The 21326-nt window shown below is 41.1% G+C and overlaps 1 protein-coding gene across 2 annotated transcripts; it reads left to right on the top strand.

Moving 5' to 3' along the window:
* The first annotated feature begins 906 nt into the window (after nt 1-906).
* Nucleotides 907-18630, top strand: zgc:113162 (uncharacterized protein LOC553743 homolog). 2 transcript variants are annotated; one of them, XM_036529861.1, is made up of 10 exons: nt 907-1063; nt 2125-2239; nt 9913-10124; nt 12486-12607; nt 13474-13522; nt 14248-14397; nt 15458-15631; nt 16132-16215; nt 18054-18140; nt 18336-18630. In XM_036529861.1, exons 2-10 carry the CDS (start codon nt 2209-2211, stop codon nt 18435-18437), a joined length of 1011 nt encoding a protein of 336 aa, XP_036385754.1. In that variant the 5' UTR covers nt 907-1063; nt 2125-2208; the 3' UTR covers nt 18438-18630. The 2 variants fall into 2 exon arrangements, with proteins under 2 accessions (XP_036385754.1, XP_036385755.1); XM_036529862.1 differs by lacking the exon at nt 2125-2239.
* Nucleotides 18631-21326: the final 2696 nt, after the last annotated feature.

Below are 21326 nucleotides of genomic sequence, written 5' to 3'. Positions count from 1 at the left end.
TGGATAGAGCCATTTCCTGATGTAGCTTACATGGTTCAAACTCACCCCAGGGCAGGCTTAAACCATCAATTTGAAAACCACATGGGGCACAGTTTCCCGTAAGAGGTTTGGCTCACTGTGCCAAAAACACTGGCGCCTTTCACGGGACACTGAACAGGCCACTGCGTTCTGGCTGAACAAGGTGACATCAACATCTGTACCAGGCTCATGTTACCATTGAGCCCCATCACAATCTCCCTGTCTCATTTCCACTGTTGACCTCAGTAACCAATGGACATCTTCATATTGTCAATTGTCACCACACCGTTGGCTGATGCTGAATACAGCACCTGCAGTATGATGGGCACAGACTACCTACAGTCCCATAATCACTCATTAAGACCTCAAGAGACACTGAGTGCCAAAAATATAGTGACAGAGTAAGCTCACGTCAACTCAGAGGGTCATGTTACGGTCTTAAAAATGGATTTTTCAAGACACAATCAAATGGCACATTTTTTTTTTTTTGAGTTTCTTCCAGAATTAAGGGGAAATCTGAAAATGTTTTTCTCATGAAAAAAACAAACAGAAAAATATCTACCATCATATGCATGATATGTATTTATGATGTGATATGTACAGTATCTGTAATATGTTATACATGTGTATATAAGTAAGATGTATATAAGACAGACAAAGAGAGACGGACAGACGGACAGGCATACATTATATGCATATATGCATATACAGTACATCCACCCACATCCCAAACAGTTCTGTCGGGCTGGTCTTCACCGCCAATGAGAGTGAGGGTGCATCAGCGTTTGCCTGTAAGCGTAATGACGTCCAGCCTGTTACCTTCAAGATTCAGCTGAGCCCTGTACGTTGACTGAAAGGAGGCGCTGGTAATTGCAGGGGCGGCGCATCAACAGCAGACAGAGAACAGAGCGCGCGAGTCAGAGACGCATTGCTGAAAAGCGTTTATCCTGCGCTAATAAATGAATACAGTGCAAAGACCGCCACTCATGGTCACGCGAAGGTGCTTTTCTTTTCAGACAACTGAAGAGCGACAACGATTGAGACTGTAAGTACAGCCTTCGTGTGTCTGAATTAATGTATGTTCGTGTTTGTACGTAGCTGTAGAGGGAGCCGATTTTGCCACGGGGTAAAGGGAAGAGTTTGCTCATGTGTTTGTTTTGTTGTTATTATGCGCACCCCCACACCCCATTATAAAGAATTTAAATACATAAGGTTATTGAAATGTAGTATACACTTTTTTGGTTTAAAAGTTGCATTGCAGTGTGCCAAGTACTTGTAGCGGGTTAAATTTAAATGTAACAATTTAACTTGTTAGCTTCAGTTATTTTAGCTCAGCTTTTTTTTTTTTTTTTTTTACTTTTTCTTTAATTTCATAATATTGTAGTCCAATTTATATGTAAGCCTACACATTTGAGCATGTAGCCAATATTGCCTTTCATCAATGTCCTTAGGTAATGATTTCATGCAGCAGCTCAAGGATATGACAGAAGATGATGTAGCTGTGTAGAAGAAACATGACGATATGACTTAAAACATATTAAGTTTCTTTCGTGAGTCTCCTACTTCCAGATAATTCGGTTTCACACATGTATAGCACGTCGCTTGTGATCTGGGAAACTTGTAACCTAATCGGTGGAGCAGATGAGGTGTGAAGCTTGATATTTAGAAGGTGCCGCTTACTCATCCATCCATGTCAACAGAACTTTTATCTGTCTTCAGGTTAGGCTGGCATGCGAAAGGCTCAGCTGTGTATTCAAAAACGAACCCATGTTCATTGTTTATTCATTTTTGTTGACAGACACATGTTTTTTTCAGGATGGTATATTACTGTGTGTGAGTGTGTGTATGTGTGTTCGGAAATGTTCCTCACAGGCTGTGACGCCACAGAAGATAAATATGCCACATTGCCATTTGTACATGTTTACCCTGACATAATAAATGGCCCCATAATATGACAGAATAGACGGTCTATGCAGCTACGATAGCTACGTTTCTCCGTTGCTGTGCAGTGTTGCTTGTGTGCAACTGTCACGTGTGTGTATTTATTTTGCTTGCTTCTTGTGTCTGCTTGCCTCGGCTCATTGTTGCACGTGCGGTCTTCCTCAGCTGCTGGGGTACAGACCTTACCTCCGGCTCGGCTTGCTTGGGTATCGTGTGCAGAAGAGCTGTACACTTCCACCAGCAGTCAAGATGCACATGAATAGTTTACTGAGCCAATGGAGTAAGTAATATTTTCCTCATAATATTTCCTCCTTTTTTTCCTGAAAGAAAAAACTACTTAAGTTCTCCCAGTCTTCTTAGCATAGAATCCATTCTCCATGACTATGACAAAAGTCATTCTACTTTTCATAGTTTTCACTCTTTTTTTCAAAATTACCTTACATTTGTCCTCCTCATGTGGTTTGGGGTACTTATACATGACTTCAGCAGGGCAGGCAACTATACAGTGTCATATGAGCCAAAAGCATGTGCGTGTCATTTCTTGTGGGCAGTCTTCTACATAAATGTGTCCTGTCCAATGGGGAAAGTCTAAAATAGAACATGACTGCTCCTTAATGATGATGTTGAGTTCAGGTTTCTGAAAGGTGTATGTGCAAGGTAATATACTTCTCTCTTTTTTTAAAAAAAAAATGAAGTCACCATTTGAAGTACAGTACATTCACATTCATTCATTTGTTAGATGCTCTTACCTATAGCAACATTTTGTAGAATGTAAGTTTTAAAACAAAGTTTGGTGTGCTAAGGAACAGTGAGAGCACAGCCAGTTTTGTGAGGGCAGAGAAAGAGCCAGCCATACATCAGTTTTTTTTTTTTTGTCATACAAACAGCCCATCTTGTGCAGTACAGCATAGCACAGCATTTCTCCAAATTAGGAAAGTGTTTTTTTTCAATCTAGCAACATAAAGCATCAAAATCAATCAACATATACAATGCCACAGTATATTCATTACAAAGGTAGATGGCCAGTTAGAAGCAGGCTGTCACCCTTGATGCTGAAACACTAATACTGTGATTAAACATGCTGCACAAACAAAGAAGAAAGGGAACCAGTAGCCAGCCAAATGCTTTTCCATTTTTGCAGGTAGTTAAACACAGCCTTCAATTGCTCTCATCTTTTAATAGCTGTTCCGGAGATGGAGTGCTCAGTTCCATTCCAGTGAAGTGTGATGTCAGGGGGTGGGGTTGGTTAGGGTTCCAACAGTGGAAGGAGGGGTTCCATTTTCAGGCCAGGTGACAGTTGCCTGGTGAGGTGGTGGTGGTGGGGGGGGCAGAGGTGTTTTTTTCCCCTGCAGATCCAGTTTCTCTCAAGGTGAAGTGCAGCATTGAAAGACGTCTCTGGTTGCAGACTTGCAAAACAGGGCAGGTTGAGGCCTTTTTCCGTGTGGCACATGTCATGCGACCCCCTGTTTCTCATGTATTTCTGAGGCTGGAGTGTTGCTTTGAGGTGGGACCCATCCTCATAATAAAAGGAACTTTTCTGTCATGTGAAATTGTTCGACTGTTGAAAAGTTGGTGGCTGCCCCTCAGGTTCTATTCACATATAAAGATCTGCTTCCAGATTGGGGTCCTGAGTGTAATGCTGAAGTGTGAAATCTCAGCTTGCACAGTTCGTGAGAAGAAAACAAAGCCTCCATTTAGTTCAGATACAGTCAGTGTGACACATGATGTAATTTCCTATATGTCATCACTGTGCTGGGGTAAAGACAAGGACCCTCACCTGCACTATCTTATACCTAACCAAAATATCTGTAATCCTTGTTAAGATTTTCTGACAGTTGACACTTGGTCAGATTAACTCCCCTACAGCGTATTACATAAAAACTAGCGAATGTGCACGGCACCCACTCTAAACCGATTTCCCTGAACAAGGAAATTACTGTCATTCTTTATGTATTCATTATATTGTATATTTAATATATTAGTATATTCGTGGGGCTGCGGAACCCACATACACAATTAAGGGTGGGCACTTGCTGGCCAGTATGCAGAATGCCTCATCTAAATTGAGAGTACAAATAAATTACAAAATTTGCTTCTTTGCTGACCCAAAACATGCAACAGCTGTGCCTCAGCCAGGATTAAATTCAGCAATCCACTGGGTGCAAGATCGGTTTCCTAGCCATTTCACCACACTAACACATGAACACAAAATGCCAAATCTAACAATGCGGTGGACTATCTTGTCTCTGTAGTTTCTGTAGTGGTCCAATGTCTTGTAAATGGTAAGACTGCACTTCCAAGAGAAACCTCATGACTGAGAGGGGGTGATGGTCTGAGGACAACTTAAATAAATTAAAAAAAAAGGCCTTTGGGCACCAAAAACAGAAAACGCACTGGTTTACTGATGGTGCTCCAGATGCTGACATGTGCAGGGTGAGTCAACAGAATGTGGAATTTAGCAAGGCCGTGAGGATTAGCCGAGTCACCCTGCGTCTTCTCTCCTCTGTAAACTTGACTTGGCTCTTGTCTGCTCTGTTGTCCATTGTTGAGACTGTAAATATTCGAAACTGCCAGACTGGATTGTCTTTGTTTTGCTTTTCTTTGTCAGGTCTCCTGTTTTTCTGAAAGAGGAACAGGTATAATTATCAGATTTAGCTGTCCATCACATTTGGACAGGCACTCCCACTGTGCCGCCCCAACCTTTAATTAATGCCTATGTTTGACTCTGCTACCACACCAGATAAATGAGATACATTGGAAATGAAAATGGCAACAGGGACAGTATGTTCTATTAGTGGTTGTGCAAAACTCTTTTTTGATGTAAAAAATGTTCAGCACAGCGTAGCAAAGTGGTTAAGGAACAAAAGGTTGCCGGCTCAATTCCCTATTTGGGCACTGCTGCTGTACCCTTGGGCAAGGTACTTGACCCACAATTGCCTCAGTAAATATCCAGCTGTATAAATGGATAACATGTAAACAAAAGAACTGTAACCCATGTAAGTCACTGTGGATAAGAGCATCTGCTAAATGACAATAATGTAATGTAATATTTAGCACACCTTTCTGAGGCCACCCTTTGGCTGGTAAACAGCACTATCCTGAATGACAAGCGCGGGGTGCTAAGTTGGACACTTTGAGCAGAAAAGGGTTAATAATCTGTGTCACCCAATGAGGCATAGTTTACGGTCCAGCATACCTTAGTTGATGAACCAAGGAACTCTTGTCTTGAAATGTTTAGGGCCTGAGAGTTGGCCTGAGCAACATATTATGCACACATGCCTACCACAGATACACATCCCACACACAGATACACAAATAGATCAACACACACAGACATTAACATAGTATATACAGATATATATGTACTGATGCTGATACACTCACACATGCATATACACACACACACACATTCACCATGGGTCATGACCCAGAGGGCTGCAACAGCTATTATAATAGATACAGACCTGTTTGGATTACAGACCCACAGCAGAGATGATGAGATGCATGAGTTCGATCTTAGGTTACACTCTGAAATATTCACAGCATGCAAATCCAAGAAGCAACCAGCTATGCATTACACAGGCAGAACAAGAGAGATGAACACCAACGTTGGACCAGCCAGCCAAGTTTATGACATCACCAGCTGGAAATGATGACTTCATAACAGGGCATAGGAAATACTAGCCTGGACAGAGACACCAGGGATGGCAATGCATCAAAGCTATTGTATAGATTATGTCCTGTAGTGTGCTTATCTCATCTTCCATGTTGTGTTATAGAGGATCAGATAGCATGCATAGCCCAAAGGAATGAGTACACCATTGTCAACTAGTGACAACAATGCCTGGGTCACTATGTACCATTTTCAGTGTGTTTTGGTGGAGTTCGAAATACAGGACCTTTGGAAAACACCTGCATCTGATCCACATAATGTCTTTTTTAATGTATGGATACATCTGTGTTATCATTTTGTTGAAATCTACAGTAAGGTGCTGGTACTTATCTTACAATGCTCTATACATACCGACAGACAGATTCAACACACAGTAGCTATTCTGTGGGTTTGCATATGCTGTAGCAGCTTTTCCATAGAGAGAGTGGTGTCATGGGAAATGGACATCTGAAAGCTGTGATTAAAGATTCCTGTCTTTCCATTGAAGCCTTATCTATCACAAGCCTTTAATGGGCCCCTGATTTATTTTATTTTTCCACTTTACACAACACATGCGCTGCATCATAGCCACTTATATAATATGCCATTTAGGAACAAAAAAAAACAGATTGTACCTCGTACCTGGGCCCAGCCTGGCTGTGTTTGCACTCTCTGTACGTCATGCGCTATCAGTCCAAACAGTGCCAGATATCTGTGTGAGGCGGTGGCGGCGGCACCCATGTGTTTGCTCGTGAGGAAATTATTGTGTATCCCGGCACAGTAGTGTGGGTTAGCAGAGGAGGGTGTGGGGCAGATTAAATGCAGGCTGGTCACTCAGATCGAGGCAGACCCTGGGAGATGAGGATGGAGTCTGTTCTGTGCTGTCGTGTGAGCCGGGTCTGGATGACAGACTCTCATTTTCGAAGATTAACCATCGCAGCCCATAGTCACAACACACGGAGTAAAGTTTAGTCTTGACATGCCCGTGTGATGTAAACATGTTCCCCTGCCAGTCTGTCCCCACTTTGTTCAAATACCTCTCTTTCACTCTGTTGCTTGACTCCCTTTTATCTCTTTCTGCCTCTCTATCTCTCTCGCTCTCTCTCTTTTGTCTCATTCTGTCTTGTTTCATCACTGTTGTATTAAAAACTCCTCTTGCTAATTCTTATGCGTTCCCAAAATGATGCATTAGCACTAGCAGTATGTGTAGCGTGTGTATGTGTTAGCAATGACAGTATGTATACTGCGTAGATGAGTTAATACTAACAGTGTGTACAGTGTGTATATATGTTAGCACTTGCAGTGTGTACAGTGTGCATATGAGTTAGCAATGACAATGTGTATACTGTGTATATGAGTTAATACTAACATTGTGGATAGTGTGTATGTGAGTTTGAACTGATAGTGTATATAGACCTCTCGTCTTCTCCTACAGCAGTCAGCCTTAAACAGTCTCAGATTACTGTGCCAGATAGTATCACCAGCCTGGGTTGTCAGCAGGGTTCCTAGAAGACTTCAGAGATCGAGTTCCGTTTACTGATTACGTGCCAGCAGACCTGGAGTGGCATATTACAACAAGACATACTGGGTTTCATATGTCTTATAGTCTACTGATGTCTACTTTTTTGTGTTCAGATGTTCAGAATTTTTATTAGGCCATGTATTGGAAGTGTCTTCCATGGTACCATGCAGTTGGAATGTCCATGTGTATGAAATGGACACATCCAATGTATATAACAAAGTTTGTGGTGACTGATACTGAAGGCCAACAGTCTTTATATTAATTGCAGCTTTTCAGCTCACTAACCACTCCACCGCAGTGCTACCCCCTGCCCCCTCTGGGTGGGATTTGCTGTGTGATCACAGGTGAACCCATGAGCTCCCGGTAAAAAGCAACACTATGCATGGTTCACCCTGGGCTGAAAGCTGCATGCAGTGAAACTGGATAGATGACCCAAATAGAACAGGCCTGTTTTGACACAAATCGGCCAACAGTGTAGCAGCAGTGATGCCTTTTCGCACAATGTCCGCAAGAATTTAGAGACAGGGAGTGAGGCTGACAGGAATGTCATTTGAGCTTTAAAATTGTTCTGAAAAATACTGTAGAATCAATGATGTTCTCTGTGGGGTGCTTCAGAGATAACTGACATGCAGTGTTTGGACTCCTGACAGAAGGATAATGCACTGACTCTGTAGGACATTTTTGTACTTAATCTTTTTTTATTGTACAACAGTATAATAATCTGCGGTATAAGCCATATCCCAAAATGTCAGCACCATATTGAGGATCTGTACTTATTGATTTTGGACTGAAGTCCAGAATCCATCATGAAAAATGGGAATATAACAGTGAGAGCTTGAACTTGTGTGGGGTTTTGCTTGTGCTGGAAAAAAAAAATCAATACACGTATACAAAAAGCTTTGAAAAGAACCGAAGAACTGCTAAAGTCCTCCTCTGTTGTCTTGTACACTGTAGTTTTCTTCTAGGTTGCACTGTTAGACACAGCATGTCATTGTTTTCCTAATCCCACATTGCACATCCCACATCATGTCCCTTTGTTCAGAAAAAGATTATTTTTAGAAATACAATGGCTTGTGTTTTTTTGGACTATAGTGAATATGTGCAATGCATAAATACATATTTATTGCAAGAGGACAATGTAAGGGCCTGGCTTCCCACAGCTAGAAAAAGTAGAAGGCTGAAGACATGGGCAAACAGCAGGTCTTCTTTGATGATGTTAGGTAGGGTAGATGGGGATCTGACACGTACAAATTTGCAGTGCAATCAGGGGTCGTTTGAGGACAGTCGCCCATTCATTTTCACCCAGGCACGGTCCCAGAGTTGTCTCTGCTGTAAATTCCTGTGCCACTCAAGTGTGAAAATGAACTCTGGGTGAGAATCTTGTGATGACACCTTCAGACGCGAGTCTGTTCCAGGCCCAGCTGCAAGAGTCAGGCTTTCATCTCAAGCAAATACTTTAGATTTTCCCACTCGAGCGCAAACACTTCTCTTCACTCTCTGAGAACTAAGATCTCACGAGATGTATTTTCTGCTACAGTTATAATTAACGAGGAGAGGTCCCTGCTTGGATATTAATCACATTTGCGTGCGAAGCCCTAAAATATTGCATTCTAGTTGAAAGGGTTAGCGGTTTTCATCATCAGGTGTGATGGAAACAGGGTGGCGGCTCTTATGGGAGGTCCAGTTACAGTCTCCGGGGTCAGCGTAACAGGTCAAGTTTGCATTCCCAGTTTCTGTTAAACTTCCTGCTTTGATACAAAGCACCACTAAGCTGCACTTTCCACAGGAAATGACACTTGTCCAAGGTTTTCTCTTCTCTTGTAAGCTTAAACCTCTACCATGGGCATGAAAGAGCTGGGAACATGAGATGAAATGCGTAGAAGAAACAGAGGAAATTGCACTTGATTCTTACTTTTTTGGCAAAAATGTGTTTTGTCACAGTGATTTGCATTTCATTGTGCATATTTAATCTAAAGAAAGAAATGTTTTTGTCTTTCTTATTTCGTTGTTATTTTCTCTCCCTATTATATCTCCCAGCTCTCTCAGTGCAAATGAATGCATTTTACTTTCAGATGAGAGTCTTCTCATCTTGTGGGGAAACATAGTTTCTCCATAAACAACTTTCTGAAAGTGCAGTTTTGGAAATTGCCTTTTACAAGAAAGCAGATACACCACAAGCCCGATTCCTCTCTCTGTTGACTTGTACTGTCTCAAACCTCAGTGTCACTGTTTCTGAGCTTCATTATTCTCTGCCATTTGTTTAGAACTTCTGGCAAACATCCTTTATGTCTTGGGGTTGATTCAGAGAGAACGATGAGATAAAAGCAGTTATGTTACCTTTTGTACTGAAAATCCTTTCAATGCTGCAGATTTACACATTTAGTGAAGTGTGATTGAAATGGAAGAGGCCATTGCAGTGGTGTATTGTGAGGCAGCTGAATAGTCTCCCTTTCCTGCTCTTTGAAGAATTAGGAAGCAATGTGGAATCATAGTTAAAATGTCCAAACAGCACCCCCAAAGTACAAGGCAAGCATAGTCAGAATTGGCAGACCTTCACCCCTTTGCTGCAATCATGACCTCTAGTGTAAAAATAGCTATACTGCACCCCTTCATTGTGGACCAATAAACATACTGAGCTAAAGGCAGTAGCCTTGGGGTGAGGCTAGCCAGGGTAACATGAGAGATGATCGGTGTCTAATTAGGAAAAGGGGTAATAAGACAAGTTTGACAGATGTGAAAGACAGGAACTGACTGATCCTGGATGTGTGTCTTGCTGCAGCGGAGATCTCCAGGATGTGCACGGTTGATGTGGATGTGGACGTGGGGGTGTCATCGGAGTCCAGCAGCCCTACACTCTTTGGCGAGTCCTCAGACACCTATTGCCAGGTAGACCGCTGGCAGGCACTGCGTACTGCTGTGCGCAGACTGGAATTCTGGGAAGACTTCAGTGCTGAGCTCATTGGGAGTGGCTTCTTCTCCAAAGTCTACAAGGTATGAATGGAGTAGGTCGGCTGTTTTAGTTGTTTTTCATTTTTGAGCTCACTCAGCCATTGGTCCGGTTACTTCACGCTCATGGGTACCCCTAAAAAAGCAGAACCAAATGAATGTGCTGGTTAACACTCTTGCCAAGACCATACACCCCCTCCCAGCCAAACCGGCTTTTGTGCTGTGATTCTTTATTGCGAAAACTATGTACGGTTGGAACATGACTTTTTGTTACATTCCAAGAGCTAACATGGTAATGCAAGCAAGTCAAGTGCATACCTTAAAGGTGTTAGGTATCAAAAGAGCACGCCAACAGGAACCTGCATGTGGATTGTCTCTGTAATTAAGATGAAAAAGTACATTCGAACACCTTTGCAAATGCACCCATATGAACAGATTGGTCAGAGTAAATCAACCATGATAATAACAAAACCATGCCTTCAGCTGTGATGGTAGAGAATAGCAAGAAACACATCAGTTATCAGGTATTAAGCTGAAAAACAGTATCATGAAAAACACATCAGTGGTATACTATATGAATGTTCCAGAGTGAATGCATTAGTGTACTTCCACTTCTACCCATCTTCTCTCTTTTTCTTTTTTTCACTGTATAGTGCCCCCGAGGGGCTTGGCAAGCTTGACTTTTCAACCTGAGACAAAGTACCTCTTACATGTTTAAGACAGCCTTCTGAACAGAATGTGTAGCAGTCACTTATTTTTGGGAAAAATCAAAACAGAAATCCAAGCAGGGCTTCTTTCACATTTACATTTAGCCACACAGCAGTTGCCTTTATCCCAAGCAACATAAAAAGCAAAGGTACACAAGTGAATATAATATGTACCGTGAGTAGCAGTGTTGGAACAAAAGAGTCAATTTGTCTTACATTGACATAATCAAGATACATTCAAAGTTATGTGTCAAATTGTAAATCAGTGCTATAATATCCCTTAAGTGCTATGCAATAAAAGCACGACTTAAGTGCTACAGCAATTACATAACCCTGGTCCTTGAGGTGTCTCTGGCTAAGTGCCTGTCTGCCAGGGCATTTAGCCACCCGGTGAGAGACTAATCATAATCTTGATTGAACCAATTTAGTTTCCCCCCTGAGTCTTCTCAGTTTCTGTGCTTTACGTAAGAGCTGTAAGGCCTTCTGGGCTGCAGCCTTCCAGGATGAAAGAGGAATCATTGAGTTCACTTTACCTTTATGTTTTGTTACTTGGCAGAGCAACTTAAAAAGTTAAGATACAAAAGTGCATCTAGCAAAGTCACAAGAAGAACAGTATATACAGAAAACAACAGACCACATCTGAGCGTGTGTCAATCCACCACACAATGCAGTTTAAAGGGAATATCATGGTAATGGTGTATCGCACAGTATGCAGGTTTTAGTACAGTAATTTTACCGTAGGGATTGTCTGTAAAGGAAACATCTAGTGAAACACATAGAGAATGTAAAGTGTGGTCATGTGCAGAGTGAATAGGAAAAGTATCTTACAAAACAATCCCAGAATCACCCCCTTGAAAGAGTGCTCCTGTGCACAGCCATACAGTCAGGCCAAGTCAGGTCATGGCCTGCTTCCTGCTTCTGTGAGCGTGTTTGCATTCAGGTGGAACTGAACTCAGATCTCGCATAGTGATATGAGCTGCTCTGAAAACACTCTGATTAGGAACAATGTGCTGGCATTAGCGTATGTCTCGATCCCGTGCCAGTGTGACGCAAACGAGTCGCAAAAAGAACATTTCAAATGGCGGTACAAGTCATGCACTCCACGAAAAGCAGACACCATGAAGCACCATGAAAGACTCAGAGCCTGTTTTTGTTTTCATGCATTTGGCAACATAATATTTGTGCAAGCACGTTTTTTTTTTTTTTTTTTTTTTTTGTGTAACTACATTTTTCAACAAGTAGAATTAATGCACACATTGTGTCAGTCACAACTGAAACATGCATGCAGTTCCTTCAGAAACTTGTTACAAACCAGTGTTCCTGTACAGACACACTTGCATGAATAACCTGTTATGTGTACTAGTTACTATTTAGTCTGGTCAAAACAAATTATAAATGAGTGGGAAGTTGAGTTTTCCATCTTTGTTATTTTTTGTTAGTGTACTTTGGCTGGGGGATTTAAATCAAAAGTACATTTAACTTCACTATTTTGTTTTGTAGTTTTAAAATGCAAAAAAAAAAACACTTTACTCTGTAGAGGAGAATAAAATTGTTTCAGACAATTCAAAATTCACATTCACATTCACATTCACAAATGTGAATTTGACTATTCAAATTCACATTTAAAATACATTTAAAATGAAAAAGCTACAGACGAAGTGATTGGCATGAAGTTTAAATGGCGCCCCCTGTCGCTCAGGTGATGCACAGCACAACGCGGAAGGTGATGGTGGTGAAGATCTACAAGAACGACGTGGACCAGGCCAGCATTGTGCGCGAGATCAACCTGCTGCAGAAGCTGTCGCACCCCAACATCGTGAGGTGAGGCGAGTCGCCTTTTAACTCCGGCCAATCATGCGCTCCTGTTTCTTCTTTGTCCTCAACACCTCTCGGGCTGAATAAATCATGAAGTTCAACGCAAGCCCTGGCCACAGTGCCTCGCTCTCATTAAGACTGTGGCCCTGACTTCTTTCGGTCATTGAACTACAGTAACCTCAGACCTCCTTGCAAGACTCGAATAGTTGTTCTATTCTGTAAAAGGTATGCATTTTGGGACAGAGTGCCTGATACTCGGTTTTAAAACAAGTATACTTGATCCTTGTTTTATTTTATTTAAAAGAGAGAATTTAATAAAAAATCAGTCTAGTGAATCAAACAGTTGTTCGCACTGTAATATTTGAGAAAGAGAAGGTTTCATATGGGACATAATGCAGCATCCAGTCTAGTAAGTGTATGAAAATAAGTATGCTGAGTCACTGGTCACGGGGGGCCCAAGTTGACCCTGACGTGGCAGCCATATAGTGTGGTGTCAGGATGTTTGGTTTGTCCAGGCACTTTGACATTTCTGTTCAGTCTTATCAAAGTGCTGACTTGGACACACACAAATGATTCATAGAAATAAGCCTAGTGTTAGATGATAACACTGTTTGTCATTATCGCTTACAATAACATGGACCACAGACAAAAAGATCATATGAAAGAATAGTTCTGTTTCTATAACCCATATGCTTCTAAATGTTAAAAGTGTTTGTTCTGCATCTGTGTATGCATGTTATGTATTTTGTTGACAAAATCGTCCGTCGAGTGAAAGTCATTTGCTGAGAAATAGACCGACACTTAGGAGAACGCTATGGCTTATCAGTCATTTATATCAGAGCTTTACATCTGTCATTTATCTGTCATTTTAGGTATCTTGGAATCTGTGTGAAGGAAGATAAGCTGTACCCAATTCTGGAGGTGAGCTTTTTTTATTTGTCCTTCTTCCTCGATTGGCTTGGAGAGATATGATGGACAAGGGTAGAGTCCCCATGCTCCCGTGGGCAGTGTGGCCATCTGTGCATTGAGTGCCTCAGTGTACCTCAGGTATATCTTGCTGTGGCAGAGAGAATTCCAGTCTAGGTACATCTGCCTGCCTGATAAATCTGCCCTAAATGCATTGAACATGGAGATTTGCATGTCATAGAGTACACTGCAGAGGCATAGTGCAAATTACAACACAGACAACATAAACTGGTTAGGAAAGGAGAAAGCAATTATACAATGGCAGCAAAGGATAAATAGTCTGGAGTGACTGAAAGTATTAAAGCAAAAAAAGATTGGTAGCACCTAAAAGTACTTCACAGCTTTAGAACTTCTTTTAGTGTCGTTACTTGGCACTTCATTTCTGTACAACAACCCAAACGCTCGGTGGGAGGTGCAGGTGATTGCAAATTGCAGATAACATTGCAATGTTATCACATTCTCACCACATTACTACTGCCATATGCTAAGCTGTTATGCACTGAATTATTTAAGCTATGCTGATCTGTAAACAAAAGAGATGCTCTGATGCTAATCTATATATATATACAGTAGTAAGTTATGGTGGATTGGAGATGGTATGTTTGCTGGCAGGTGGCAGGTTAAGACAGTACAGCATTGTTGGTGGAGAGGGGATGTCTCATGGCCTCTGTGTCTCGCAGTATGTGAACGGGGGTTGTCTAGAGGAACTGCTGTCCAGGAAGGATGTCTCCCTCTGTTGGCGGGAGAAGGTAGACCTGGCATCAGACATCACCCGTGGAATGGTCTACCTGCACTACAAGAACATCTACCACAGAGACCTCAACTCCAAGGTGGGGATACGGGAGGGACCGCAATCATAAAAGACACATACATGTCAGCTCATAGTTCAGTTTGGCAAACAACGAATATATTTTTAACATGTGTCAAAACCCCATGGTACATATTGCAGAATATATCAATTTCTACAACTTTGATCAGAGAAGATCTGCGAAATCTGGCTCTGTCTCTGTGAAACATATCCTGAACGTTTTCTGACTGTTTTGATTGACATGCATGCCAGTTTTATTGAAATCATCAGTTTTATTGAAAGCAGCTGATCACTTTTGACTCTGCCATTTGGCATTTCACTTTAAAACCTAAACTTGTTTCTAATATAAATGCAATCCAATCTATATCCAATATCCATGATCCAGCTGCTTTGTTGTTATTTTTTATTTTATATTTTCACAAGAGTCATAAGTGAACAGTGAAATTGAGCTAGATAAGGCCAGAGTTGCTGCCATTTGCTCACTGTGGTGAGCATATCACTATCAGAGCCCAGGTCAGGTCTGAATAATTCACTGGATTGGAAAGGTGATGAAGGAAGGGCGGGGCCTCGAAGGTAAGGCGACTTATAAAAGGTTCCTCAGGTGCAAATGTGCCTACTCCCATCTACAGGCCTCTTCCTGTAATAAATTAATCAAGTGGTTGTGTTCAGTGTCACATTACTCACCAAACGCTGCCGTATTCTCTTTCTAATATTGGGAAAGAGCATTGTTCGCTGCCACCAGTAAGCAGATTTTTGCATAACCATAGTTGGCAGCCAGCATGATAGTAATAAAAAGCCTTTTAGTTCTATAATGATGAATGAGGATTCAGGCAGTCACCTAAAGGTCCTGGTGATTTGTCCTTTAAGACTCATCTACTTGAGCTTGAATGCTTGGATTTAAACTGTGCCACACTGCCCTCTTCTGGCCGGTTGATTGCTTGACAAGCAAAGAATAACATCAGTCCAGGGTTGATAATTCATGTTACTTATAGAAAAGGAGGGAAAAGAACCTGGGTTGAATAACACATTGCCTGTGAACTGCACTGTAGAAACAGGAAGTGATTTTCTCTCTGTCTCTCCAGAACTGCCTGATCAGGGTGACAGCTCGGGGGCGTGAGGCCTTGGTGACAGATTTCGGTCTAGCGAGGGAGGTCACAGATGTCCCCGTCAACAACCCTGACAGGAAGCTTTCCCTTGTGGGCTCTGCCTTCTGGATGGCTCCCGAAATGCTGCGAGGAGAGCCATACGATCGCAAGGTACCAAGCCCTCAGAACCGTTAAGAACCCTTTCGTGCCTTTATGCATGAATCCTTTATTTAATCAGCCCAACCGTTACTCTCAGTTTTGCTTCAGTTTCATCAGCTGGCCTTATCACCAGGTGGTAGTACTGATCATAGTCCAGGAGTTTTACCTACACTAACAAAGGTGTCCTCTACTGAATCTGGAACTGATTGCAAACTGATGAAGTGAATAATGATGCAGCCCTGAATAATATTGTATTACCAATCATTTGTTTGTTATGCAATCTTATCCAGTGCAAATTACAAGGCCATCATGGTAAAGGCATCAAGCATCAAGAGCAAGAACATGGGTGGAGAACAACCTGTAACACACTGAATGAGCACCAGGGGCTAAAATATTACCATGCAACAGTAATCGTTTGAATAGGTAGGAGTAAAGGATTGTCAAGGGTGGCCGTGCGAAACAAATTTGATTGATTAACAAATTGACTGAGTAATTGATTAATTGCTCCCCAGGTGGACGTGTTCTCCTTTGGGATCGTGTTGTGTGAAATATTGGGCCGAATCCCAGCTGACCCCGAAATCCTTCCCAGAACACGGGTAAGATACATAAACAGAGCCAAGTCAAGCGAAGCGCAGCAGAAAATAATCCTTACTTATCAGCTTACTTTATTATAAATGCTGCATTTTGTGTGTCTGTCAGACTCCTACAATAATTGTGTCTGGCTGACTGGGATTGAATTATTCTTTAATTCACTGTAGCTCGATAATTAAGCTCAGCATAATTAAGCATGTACTGTACTGTGGGATAAAATTACTCCTTGTCTCTTATAAGCACATTTCTGTCAGTGATTCTGTCAGCTTCCAGTAGTTACAGATCATTTTATTCCTCTGGTTCTCCAGAGAACATCAAAGCAAGGTCATACAGTGCCAAGCACGCAATAGTGAAGTTTTCTTATAAAAATGGATGCATCAGTTAGAACGTCTTCGAAAATGTGTTTCAGTATAGAGAGCAAATCAATTATATTGCATATAAACATAATGTTTTCCTCCTGAACAACGTTTGAATTGAGTTCTACAGAACATGGTCCAAATTGGTTGCTAATTGCAATTTGTATACATGCCACACACATGTAGCTATATCATTCAGTGAAGAATCTGCACACTTTTTTGTGATTAACAGTTTTTTTTATTTTCCTTCCATACATATTCATTTACAAACATGTAAAACATATGCCCCAAACCAAGCAATGACACCCCCCCCATTCTTCCCTTGGGGTAAATGCTAAATATTTTTTTTTCTTTTATGTATGTATATATATATGTTAAAAATAAAATGAATGAATAAAATTGTTGTAAAAATGTTTAAAGCAAAACTAGAGGCAAATTACTATATATATTTATACTATATGTATTTTTTCCTTTTCCTTTATTTTACATGAGCAGTTAATTTTTGGCATCGAAAATGTTCTTACATGTTGGCTTTTATGACTTTTTCATAATGTAATTATTGAAAGCAGTGCCTCTCTAAAGAAAGAACAGGATTAAACAGGATTTGCACAGCAATTAAATTAATGGAATCTGACAAGACATCATTAGAACGTGTCTCTTGGACCTTAATAATCACACACTACGGAATTAATGCAATCTTTCATTTCAGAGAGCCGAAACGGTGGATGTGACTATTACGAGCTGTGCCAATAATTCGAATGCTGATGAACTTACTAGCATATTTTTGTCTGAAGCTCCTTACTCAGTGGAGCATTTTAATACGATAAAAAACACGATACAGACCTTCAGGGTGGGATATGTACTTTGCTATGGTGTAGAGGTTAAAGATCTCAGCTCGTAACCAGGGGGTGTCAGGGTTGACTCCTAGTTGGAGTGCTACCAGGGTTACCTTGAACTCAATACTTAACATGAATAACTCCTGTAAAACTATCCATTATATTACATTATTGTCATTTAGCAGACACTCTCATCCAGAGTGGCTTACATAGGCTACAATTTTTTACATGTGACCCATTTAAACAGCTGGATATTTACTGAGGCAGCTGTGTGTTAGGTACCTTTGTCAAGGGTACAACAGCAGTGCCCCAGCGGGTAATCAAACCAGCAACCTTTCGGTTACAAGTCCTGCTCCTTACCAGTATGCTACACTGCTGCCACCTGTATAAATGGACAATGCTTCTGCCAAATAAATGAGTGATTAATTCACTCTTATGAATGAATAATGATTTCTTGCTATAGAGAGAGGATTTCTGATGGGTTCATACCACTCAGTGGTTGGCAGCACATTGTAGCAGCACCCATTACTGGGTTCATGAAGCCTCACTGTTCACACACACATCAAGCCATCACCGCTTTCTGATGTGTGGCCCCACCCTGTGCTAATGTGGCGGATATGTAAATGAGTGCTGCTATCTCATGTATGTTAGGATTATGGTCTGGATGTAGCAGCATTCCGTGAGATGGTGAGGGGGTGTCCACAAAGCGTGTTGGAGCTGGCGGCCAGCTGTTGCCAGGTGAGTGAGCGAAAGAGTCAGTAACTGACTCCTTGAGCTGGTGAGTGAGTCAATTAGTGCAAAACAAAAATCCTATGGCAGGCACTTCATCACAAAGTGACTGGTATACTGTTCAGAAGGACTCAGACAGTTATGAATTTAATGTAGACTGATTGTTTGATTAGCTGATTGGTTGGTTGGTTGATTGATTGACAGATGGAGCCATTCCGGAGGCCATCTTTCTCGGAGCTGTTGGATGAGCTGGAGGACATTGCCGAGACCCTCGACCCTCCTGACCCAGAGCTGAGGACCGGGTGAGGGGGTCATGTGTGCCTCCCACCACATGAACGGACACTGTGAACGTGACCTGTATATAGCTGACCGACACAGCACTATCGTCATGATGATATTTTAAACACAAGATAGAGGGACATATTTGGAGACATGCTAGGGGATTCCATGTGAGCTTCAGTTTTTTGACCAAATGGTATATATGTGTGTATATGTACTTGTGGGTGTGTGCACGTGTGTATGTGTGTTCATGTGTTTATGTGTGTGTGTGTGTGTGTGTGTGTGTGTGTGTGTGTGTGTGTGTGTACATGCGTGTGTTTGTGTGTGTGGGTGTACATGCGTGTGTGTGTGTGTGTGTGTGTGTGTGTGTGTGTGCGTGTGTGTGTGTGTGTCTGTTTGTGCACACGCACATCACAGTGGGCACTTCAGAAACAGTGGGGGAATCCTGATGGCAGACGCATAGCTTTCTCCCTGGGCTTCTTTTGTTTTACAAGCCCTTTTATGCTAGGTCTAACTAAAATGTACAACTGAAACTTAGATTCACATGGCTACCAGTGATGGAGCATGTGACTGTTACAGTACCTTATGGTGGACTTAAATACAGATCCACATTGATGCAGTTTGATCACTCCAGGCCTTACGGGTTGGTGTAATGAGTGGATGCTGCTGACAGATAAGTGAATGACTTAAGAATTAAGCGAAAGGTATGACTTCTTTCTCAGCTTCGGTGTAAATTCTGTCTGTCTAAGCATTAGGTCACTTCTGGTTACACCAACTAAACCTAAAATGTTATCCAAATAATGCCTATTTGGTGGTTGGCCATTTATTTTGGATATATCTACATCACTGACAGAAACAAAAGGGATACATTGATATTAACTGTATTGAATGTGCCTTAAAAAGCACAGTGTAGATTTTGTGTAGCCCTGTTAAACAGCTGCATCACATTCCTAAATCAAAGTTGTTTTCACTTTGTTCCTTATTCTAATGAATATTATGTGTTCCAATTCTTTAAGCTAGTGAGATTACTTTCCATGTCATTTTACACCCAACTTTGAACCATGAGACCGGTTTGATATTTTCCTAATATTGCAGTTAAAAGATGACCATTTGTTCTACAACATTATTAATCTGAAAAATGTAATTTTCTCCTTGCTCCAGACTGTGTGCAATGTAGCTATACATACCTGTCCCGCATTTCCACTCACATTTTGTCATATAGCATATGCTTACATACAGGGCAGCTTTAGAAAAGTGCATCTAATAAAGTGGCATGAAAAAACAGTACATACAGGACACAACTGACCATGTCTGGACATGCATCAGCCTCTTACACAGTGTAGTGACAACTAGTGCACACATTCAATGCTAAGTGCAGTAGAGCATAGCCTATGGTAAGGCTACAATATTCCCTACAGCAAAAATACGCAAATAAGGGAGATGAGGCCAGTATGCAGTGGATGAGGAATGCAAGGGCACAAAGCTCATCCATAGACACAGCTAAGAATACTGTTGTGGAGGAGCATTTTGTGAAAGGCCAAAGAAAGGCCATGAAACAGCCACTCATGAAGCACTGCAGTCTCTGCTCTGTCCTGTATGTGATGTCTCCATTTTGGCTGCGGATTTGAAAACTGGAAGAAAGGTGCTACCTTTGCTTTCTGCCCTTGTCAAGAGATTTAAGATCAACTCGCCCCTCCCCATTTCCCAAACATTTAGTGGAACATTTTGATCCAGGATCAGTTACAAAAAAGGTTCTACACCAAGAAAAGTACTGTTGAGTTCAGCAAAGACACATAGCAGAGTCACATTATTTTCTCAGGATATGTAAAAATCACCCTTTATCTGAAGAATCAACTTAATATAATTAATATTTTAGAACTCAGTAATTAAGCATGGCTTAGCTTAGCATTAGTAAACATACAGGCAGAATGAATAAATGGATGAGATTCCAGTTTTGGTTGTTGTCAAACATTTTTGGTCTGGAAGTGATTACATTTAATTTTACTGCAAATATGTGAATTGACTCATATGAATGTGAAAACCTTGAATTTGATTAATTTAACGAACACAAGCAAATCAAATGGAACTTCTCACAGAAAAACAATGTTTACTAACTATGAAAATGAGTAAATACTCAATAGGCAGTGATACTTTACTGTGACAATGGTGTGAATAGGCACTTAAAATTAAGCATGACCATATAAAATGCTGAACTCAACAGTAAGAACTAAAATATAATAAATTCCACTGGTAGTTCTCTCAGCATTTTGGTTTGTATGACCTTGTTACTCCATGTGCATATATTCCTTTTTTGAATTCTGACAATATTATTTAATTCTTAGTCATATAATGTTTAAACTGTGCTGACTCAGATGTGTTGTGCTATCAGTGCATTAAGTATTTGTTTACTTGATTAATGCTGATAGATTTTTATGATATGTGTAAATAAATACAGTGTTTAAAGACTTGAGCTGTTGGTGTGTACAATGTTGAGATCTGATTACACGTCAGGGAAAGGTTTTTACTACCTAAAGTTTCCTGGCTTGAATTCAGTCATGCAACTGTGGTCAGTAAGAACATATTTAATGGGTTTGTTTGTTACCTATTTGACATTATTTTGTGTATTTTTGTGTTAGTTAATGATTTAACTGACAGTATAAGTGAGATTTATAAAACATTGGTAGATATTAATGCAGAATGGAGCATGCAAGTGTCAGTGTGTGCTTGTGAATGTCCTTGTATGCGTGTGTGTGTGTGTGTGTGTAATGTCTCCACTATAGGTGACAGCTGCCCTCACTTTCATGTACTAGTTGCCTGGCAACTGTGCATCATCATAAACACTTGACCATGGTTAATTGTGATCCACACTGTCCTCATTTTGTCTAAACCTATTTCATACCCTCTGTGCTCGAATGA

The sequence above is a fragment of the Megalops cyprinoides genome, chromosome 5 (assembly GCF_013368585.1).
Source record: "Megalops cyprinoides isolate fMegCyp1 chromosome 5, fMegCyp1.pri, whole genome shotgun sequence".
Classification (NCBI taxonomy): domain Eukaryota; kingdom Metazoa; phylum Chordata; class Actinopteri; order Elopiformes; family Megalopidae; genus Megalops; species Megalops cyprinoides.
Note: the sequence above shows the minus strand (reverse complement) of the source record. Positions and strands in the feature narration are given on the sequence as shown.